At 33.9% G+C, this 8,825-nt stretch overlaps 1 protein-coding gene across 1 annotated transcript; it reads left to right on the top strand.

The window, feature by feature from the left end:
• Positions 1–158: 158 nt before the first annotated feature.
• Positions 159–8,793, top strand: LOC110037654 (nuclear export mediator factor NEMF homolog). Its single transcript, XM_020742353.1, has 4 exons — positions 159–340; positions 6,299–6,592; positions 7,679–7,831; positions 8,407–8,793. The coding sequence occupies exons 1-4, from the start codon at positions 209–211 to the stop codon at positions 8,563–8,565; spliced, it is 738 nt and encodes a 245-aa protein (XP_020598012.1). The 5' UTR covers positions 159–208; the 3' UTR covers positions 8,566–8,793.
• The last annotated feature ends 32 nt before the right edge of the window (positions 8,794–8,825 follow it).

Raw genomic sequence — 8,825 nt, 5'->3', positions numbered from 1 at the left:
GGTTTTTTTTTTTTTTTTTTTTTTTTTTTGTCTCAGTTATATTTTGTTCTTTTTGCTTATTATTTTGTATGGTTTTTACCAGCTTCTTTGCTTCTGTTAACACCATTGGTCAAACAAACATTGACCTATTCTATAATTTTGGTTAAATTTGCAGATTTATGATGAGTATTGCCCCATTTTGTTGAACCAATTCAAGTCACGAGAGTGCATGAAGTTTGAGACATTTGATGCCGCTTTAGATGAATTTTATAGCAAGATTGAAAGCCAACGATCAGAACAGCAGCAGAGGTCAAAAGAGGACTCGGCCATGCAGAAACTAAACAAGATACGCTTGGATCAGGTTATTTTTTCGCTGTCCACCTTGGTAGTCAAACAGAATTTCCTCAAAAGTGGAGCCTTCTTCAGCTGGTTTTGGCATTTTTTTTTTTTTTGTGTTTTTTCTGCAAAAATACTTTCATATCTCATTGGAAGCACTTGGATAAATCTCAGTACTTTTTTGTGTTTTTTCTGCAAAAATACTTTCATATCACATTGGAAGCACTTGGATAAATCTCAGTTCTTTAAGGATGCGTAATCATTCTGCTAAAAACATTTTCCAGAGAGAATGAAGTTATGCTTATGATAGGATTTTGTTGGACATGATTTTGTTTTTTGGAGCTTTCTCTTCCGTTTTGCTCTCAAGCTAATACATTCTTTTCTTTTCTCATTGATCATTAGTGTTGTGTCTTCAAGCCCCGAGTCTCTCTTGCCTGCCTGGCTAACAAGTATAAGTAACAACAAAATAAATTAGGGAAATTTACATACCTAGCCCACAATTCTTATCTATTTACATATTACACACCTAAAATTTCATATTTACATACATATCACTTTGGTGCTTTGAACCTATGCATGAAAATATGTATTTTACTTTTAAAACTGATAATAGTGCTATTTTTGATGTGATATTATAGATTGGAGTGCTATGCGTGTAAATATGTAGGTTTAGGTGTGAGATAGGTTAATCCATAAGAATTGTGTGCAATGTATGTAAATACCCCAAGTAAATTACAGCTTTGGGACTAGGTCATGTATGGACCTTCTATGATGTAATAACAGATGTGTGGGCCTTTTATGATTGTATTTGACCTCTCTGCATGGCATGATACGACTGTATTTCCAGATGAAGAAGTTTCAATTAAGGGCATGCACTTGTTTCATGATCGACTTCTATAACTTTATTGTGCCTGCTTATCATCAATGCAACTTGGTGAATTGGAAATTGTAACCCATATTACACGAATTACTATAAATCACGTATGAAATACAAATATGATTATTATAAATTTTCATGCCCCCCTAGGGCTTGGAATTAACCAAGACGGGAACGGACGTTCGGACGGTGGAAATCAATTATCTGCTATTCTAATTCTATTTTTAAAAAAATAATATTCAATCAATACATGAAAGAACCACAAATGAAATAATTAAAATTAACAAGTAGAAATTGGACCTTTCCGTTGCTCTCGTCTTCTATACACATTTGCTCATCTTCTATCTTGTTCAAATATTTAAAACCTAAAAGGATATTAATGCAATATAATGAGTTATCTAAAGATAACACATGAGTAATCACATTTTTAAACTACAAATCCATGGAAAAGAATTTAATATGCATGTTGGTCTATAAAAAAATTTATAACATACTGATCTTTCATATTTTTTTATAAGCAATTTGATATTTATTAATGCATGCATCAATGATTTTCTTATAAATGAACAAACACTAATCTGCTATATGCATTCATCGTTACTTTAATTGTACTTTATACTTTACATAAATTTCTGTCTCTGTGAGGATCAACGTTAACAAACCTAACACACTCTTAACCGATATTGTCCCGTCGGCATAGCGGTTAGCGATCTACCCATCGCAATTGTCTAGGGTGAAAATGCCCTTATCTGCCTCTGACCAATATTATCCCGTCGGCACAGCGGTTAGTAATGTAAATATTGTAATTGTCTGGGGAGGTAAGCTCCGGTCTACTCGCCCCTGACCGATAATATTTCATAGGCACGACTGTTAGTGATCTAACCATCACAATTGCCTGGGGTGATAGAAAAACTCTACGCTCGTGGGTACACTAACATCCCTTGCCTGTACCATTAGAGGGTGAAATCCTATTATGAACATGCACATACATGCATTCATATATAAACTATTTAATTCGTTATAAAATACATTATTCTGAGATATTTTTATGGATCTACTAACATGCATATTTTTTATGCTGTGTAACTATTTATCATGCATATCTTTCATATTATTCATATATCTATCTCATGCATATTTCTCACTTATATTAAACATATCTTTTTTACATGTCCATCTAACATATAATTTTTATATAAATATCATTCATGTCCTGTATCTCTTTCATGCATGTACATCTTTTATAACTTTTCAGTCATACATAACTTTTCTATCTAACAATGTGAAAAATCCATTATAATATAAATCTAACTGAACTAAAACATACAAATAAATCAAAATAAATTTTAAAATAAAGACGATTACTGAAATTTAGAAATGTAATTACTCACCTCGATTGCCACGTTAGGTTCTCAATCTTGAATAATTAGTCGGACATTGGATAACATTTGTGTTGAATACAATAACCTATAAAACATAATAAATTTTAGGATTCAAGTGATTTCCGTAAATTGAATTATTCTTCCGGAATTAACATAGGGTTATGTTACCTGAAATTTATGGAGCTGTCCTACAACGATCTTCTACATGCTTGCCTCGAACTTCCCGCTTCAGGTATATAACCTATAATCTATAAAAATCTTAGCATTTTATAAATTTTCAGCTCATAAACTAATTAAACCCAAAAAGTAACATTCTTACCTCAAAATAGGCTTTTCAACACAAATCTGTCTTTCTGAAGCTGCCAAATTTACTTTCTATCACCTCCAACCACACATCTCCTACGCTAATATCGTGCTAGAATTCTTATGGAAGTTCACAAAAGACTTTTGACGCTTCCGACACAATCGGCACCTCTGGCGACTACCAGAAAGGAAAAATGCACGAAAAATGAGGCAGAAGTCAAAATTAAAGGGTGAGGAAGGAAATGAATGCTTCAAATATTGTGAAAGAGGGATTTGTGCTTATAAAAATTGCCACTTAGCCCTAAATTGCGAGCCACAACCTTCCTAGGCGTCGTTCAGTTCATGCTTGATCGCGGCCCTTGCACTCTAACAAGGTTTGTAGTTGTGCTCTGCCTCGCGAACTGATTTGGGAGAGGGATTGAGAGAGAGAGAGGAGGGAACGGGATTCAATAGAAGAAATCAGGAGAGAATCGATGCTCGGGACTCCTTCGACCGAATGAATGGAAATAAAAGGTGCGTAAGTTGGTGGAGAACAGTGACATAGTGATTCGGGAAAGTTTTAAGAAATAATTAATATATATGATTTAATATATACTGCTTTATTTGCTTGATTTAACACGTGCGTAAGTTGGTGGAGAACAGTGACATAGTGATTAGGGAAAGTTTTAAGAAATAATTAATATATACTGCTTTATTTGCTTGATTTAACACGTAGAATTTTGTAAAATTATTTCGATCAAATTTTGGGAAGATGAAAAATTTGAGGAACTTTGTGTCACTAAAAAAAATTATCTAATTTATCAAAAATTGGTTATGACATAAATGTACTTGTTGTTTTATCGATTAAAGAAAGTAGAATAGAATACAAAGATAATTTGAACCGTAAAATCATTTATTAATATTGAAAGTTGAAATATTTTTTTGTATTTTCCATGTGAAGTGACATGCATGCTGTCATTTGCATGGGTATGTATGCTTCAAGCTACCACACTCAAGTGTTCTATGCATAGCTTTAAGAACATGGATGGAAAGGTGCGGAGCAGATAACCACTCTATATATTATGCTCCACATTTCGTGTTTTTTCTCCATATATATATATCTTGGGTTTAAGGGGGTTTATCGGAGGCATCGTATGAATATTGAAAAACTCGTCGCACTAATGTCAAGATCCTTACAAAGAAACATGTGAATGTTGAAAAAGTAACATATGATTTTTGTATTTATAATTGTACATTAGAAATGTGTTAGCACAAATCTTGAGGAGATCTAACAGACTAAGAGATAGAAAGTACGACCAGGGATGATCCACAGAAGGAAGACCAAAGGTCCTAACAACGGAAAATCAAAGACTTGATTGACCGAGTACAAATCCTTTGGGTCTAGATCTGAAGCTGGCCGAACGAAGGCCCTCCAAGCAAAAGACCAAGTTCTACAGAGCCGAGATAAGGCATCAACCTAACTCTCGCCCCGACATTGCTAGCCGCCTCATAAGAGTCTCCGAAACTTTTCAAGAGGTCGAACACCCCGAAGAAACTTTTGTCTAGGGGTGAGATATCTGTCACATTATGATGATTTACCCTTTGTCCGACATCCTTATCTTATCCTGACGTCATGAGCTCCTCATCTTGGGTTTATAGTTGACAGTGCACCAAAACAGTCGATTGACTGACTCAAGCAGATTGAGCCAAGTTCGAACAACCAAAGATCAATAGGAGTCGATCGAAAACCCACAAGTCAGCATAGTCAGTTGAACGAGTTTTGCTGACCTAAGGTCCGCCAATCTCAGCTGAGCCATATAGGCTCATTTATCTAAATATTCAAAGTATTCTGTAATGCTCCCATTAAAATAGGGGTAAACAGGTACTTAATGCACATTGTACCCCCTCTCCTATAATTAGGAGGCTCATTTCATTAGAAAGGGCTAAGCAAAAGTAATCAATAGAAATTCCCTCATTCTACTGCTCATTATTGTGCACTTTCTCTCTCCTATTTTATGCTCCATTCCTTAAATATGATTCACAGGATAAATTCAGATTCAACGTCTTAAAAAATCCGTTGAGTGAGGATCATGCCACCACTAAGAAGAGAAGCAACACATGGAGAAGAACCAATAATTAATTTCGACTCGAATTTGGATGCCTCGAGGCTAGGACGACCTGAGGTTAGGACGATCTAAAGCTAGGATGATCTATGGCCAGGATGATTTGAGGCCATGACGATCCGAGGCAAGGACGACCTTGGATAATCCGAGGCCAGGATGACATGACACCAGGACGACCTCGAGGCCAGGACAACCTCGAGGTCAGGACGACCCGAAGCCATGATAACCCAAAGCCTGGATGACCCAATATAGACGAGCTGAAGGCTTATACATGAAAATACCTAAAATAAAACGTACAACCCTTATTAAAACAGGGTTATAAATATAATACCTTGATATTGTACTCCATCCCCTATAAATAGTGAATCATTTCATGTAAGAAGGACCCCTTTTTTTTACTTTGAATTCTCTTCCTTCCCTGATGTATAAAAAAATATTCGATTATATAAAAAGTATCACAAGAGCCCGAGAATATCCTAATTTGCCTCGGAGGGTTAAGTTGTTGTGCACTCCTCTCTCTGTCTCTACCCTCCTCTCTCTCTCTCTCTCTCTCTCTCATTTCTAAAACTCTAATTCCTTTAGGAGTGATTTAAGGATAAATCTGGATTCAACAACAACATTATTACTAGTTTGGGGGCATTTACATACATACGACATAATTCTTATATATTTACATATCTAACATCTAAACATTCATATTTACATGCATTCCACTCATAACTTTAATATCACATTAAAATTGCCACTATCACTATTTTTTTAAAGGTAAAATACTCCTTTTCATATATAGGTTTATGACACCAAAGTGTTAAAGTGTAAATATCAAACTTTCGGTGTTATTTCCCAACTAGTTATTCTTTAGTTATGCAACTATTTATGCGATCAAGCTAATCGAACAAAAAGAGAAACAAATGCTCTTCAACTTGGTGTATTCCTTTTCGGTGTATTCCTTTTCCTTGAAGCCTTATTTGGGATCACTTTGTTTTTTATTTTTTGTTTTCATTTTTATTATAAAAATATGTTTTTTTAGTATATTCCTTGCATGTTATTATTTTTTTCTTTAAAAACAAAGTAGCTTGTTTTTAAAACATTCAAAAAATTGAAAAATTGTTTTCAATGTTTTTAAAAATAACTAAATATATTATATCATATCAAACATATTTTATTTTAAATCAACAAAAAATCTAAAGTGATCCCAAATGGCCCCTAAATTTTGCATGATTATATTTAGACTGTTAATGCAGCAGTAGTTACATTTAAATAATTTACTGGCCTACTGCATTTTGTAAATAAACTCGCTTCTGAGTGTTGTGGTGCAGGAAAATCGTGTATTTACACTGAAGAAAGAAGTGGACCATTCCATTAAAATGGCGGAATTAATTGAATATAACTTGGAAGATGTTGATGCCGCCATCTTAGCTGTTCGTGTTGCTCTTGCAAAAGGAATGTCTTGGGATGATCTTGTACGAATGGTGAAGGAAGAGAAGAGAGCTGGAAATCCTATTGCTGGTCTCATTGACAAACTCCATCTTGAAAGAAATTGCATTACGTTGTTGCTGAGCAATAACTTGGATGAAATGGATGAAGATGAAAAAACTTGCCCAGTTGACAAGGTAACACTCCTGTGGTAACACTAGACCGTGTTCTTGAACTAGTTTATATAGCAGAATAGAAATGGACGCTTTGTCTTGGGAAGATTTACATACATACTACTCAATTTTTATGTATTTACTTATGTAGCACCTAAACTTTATTTTTTACATACATGCCATAATCCTGAGGCATGAAAAGGTGTATTTCACTTTTTAAAGTTGAAATGGTTTTATTTTTGATGTGATGTGAAAGATTTGGGTGACATGAATGTAAGAATTAAAGTTTAGGTGTTAGATATGTAAATGCATAAGAATTGGGTGGCATTTATGTAAAGCCCGCTTATCTTTTTATGTACGTTTCTACAAGAAGACCTGATAACATTGTCATACTATGAGGGGGTTCTGAACCTCTTATCCTATGGCTTATATTCTTCCCCATTTTGTTCTGCAGCTACTGCAATATATGTTTATACATTCGGGGCATTTACGTACATAGCAGACAACTCTGATGTATTTACATATCTCACCTAATCTTTATATTTACATACATAGCAGTCCAATCTTTACTATCACATAAAAAATAGCACTATTGCCACTGTTTAATAGTGAAATGCACCTTTTCGTGCATAGGTTTAAAGAATCAAAATGCTATGTATGCAAATAGAAAGTTTAGATGTGAGATATGTAAATACATAAAAATTATTTGCTATTTATTTAAATTTCTCTATATATTCTTAAGGCAAATTTACATACGTAGCACTCAATTCTTATGTATTTACATATCTCACATGTAAACTTTCATATTTACATACATAGCATTTTAGTGCTTTTAAACAATGAATGAAAAGTTGTATTTGACTTTTAAAAAGTGATAATAGTGCTATTTTTTATGTGTATTGAAGATTTGAGTGCTGTGTGTAATTATGGAAGTTTACGTGTGAGAAATGTAAATACATAAGAATTGTGTGCTATGTATGTAAATGCCTCTTTTATTAAATGAAATCGGATGACTTGCAACCTTTTATCATTTGGTTATCTAAATACTGACTTTAATTGGAACATTTTTTATTGGTTGGTTTGTTTATTTAGTATGATGAAAATTTTCAGGTAGAAGTAGATTTAGCACTATCTGCTCATGCAAATGCTCGGAGTTGGTATGAACTAAAAAAGAAACAGGAGTTCAAACAAGAAAAAACTCTAACAGCTCATGAGAAAGCTTTCAAAGCAGCTGAAAAGAAGACACGTCTTCAGCTTGCTCAGGTATTATTGTTTTGGGAGATTTACATACGTAGCACTCAATTCTTATGTAATTACATATCTCACATCTAAACTTTCATATTTATATACATGACACTTTGTGGTTGAAACCTATGCATGATAAAGTGGTAATAGTGCTATTTTGATCTGATATTAAAGATTTAAGTGCTGTGTGTGTAAATATGAAAGTTTAGGTGTGAAATATGAAAATACTTAAGAAACGTGTGCTATGTATGGAATTGCCCTTACTGTTTTTTTGTCGCTGGAGTATTGCTTTGTTTCAATCCTATTCATCTAAGGGACACTTTTACTTTGATAAAATGGCAGTGTAATTAAAAATGTTTCAAGGAAAATGGAGGATATGAAATAATATGTTACAGTAATTCTTATTTTGGTGTAAGCTATTTAAACTGTCAAAACATTTAGATGCGAAACCGTATGTTATGATAATCCTTATTTTTGTGTGAATTATTAAGCTGTTCAAAACATTTAGATGCTCCTTACCAGCCAGAGCGGCATTTGCTTGCCGCAAAGCTGTTTGTACCTTGATAACTTTGGAATTATTGCTTGCCTTGCAGGAAAAGACAGTTGCCGCAATTTCTCACATGCGCAAAGTTCACTGGTTTGAGAAATTCAACTGGTTTATCAGCAGTGAAAATTATTTGATCATTAGTGGTAGAGATGCTCAACAGAATGAGATGATAGTTAAGCGATATATGTCAAAAAGTGATTTGTGAGTGTTACATTCATGTTTGCTGTTCGAATTTTAAAAGTTTTCACTGTCCTTCATTGATGGTGTATAGTTTCATGCTTCCATTCTCAGAAAGCCATTTAACCAAATCATCATTTTTCTAAATCGGTCAGCTGTATCAGAGCAAACCATCTACTTGGGTTTTATGCACTGAAATATGTTAGTTTTGTGATTGTGATTGGAACCAAGATAAATTTTTAGTGAAATTAGGGCAAACAAAATCTTTTCTTCAATAACTCCAAACAA

The sequence above is a fragment of the Phalaenopsis equestris genome, unplaced genomic scaffold, assembly GCF_001263595.1.
Source record: "Phalaenopsis equestris unplaced genomic scaffold, ASM126359v1 Scaffold222999, whole genome shotgun sequence".
In the NCBI taxonomy this organism is placed as follows: Eukaryota; Viridiplantae; Streptophyta; class Magnoliopsida; order Asparagales; family Orchidaceae; genus Phalaenopsis; species Phalaenopsis equestris.
This window is presented reverse-complemented; position numbering and strand designations above follow the sequence as displayed.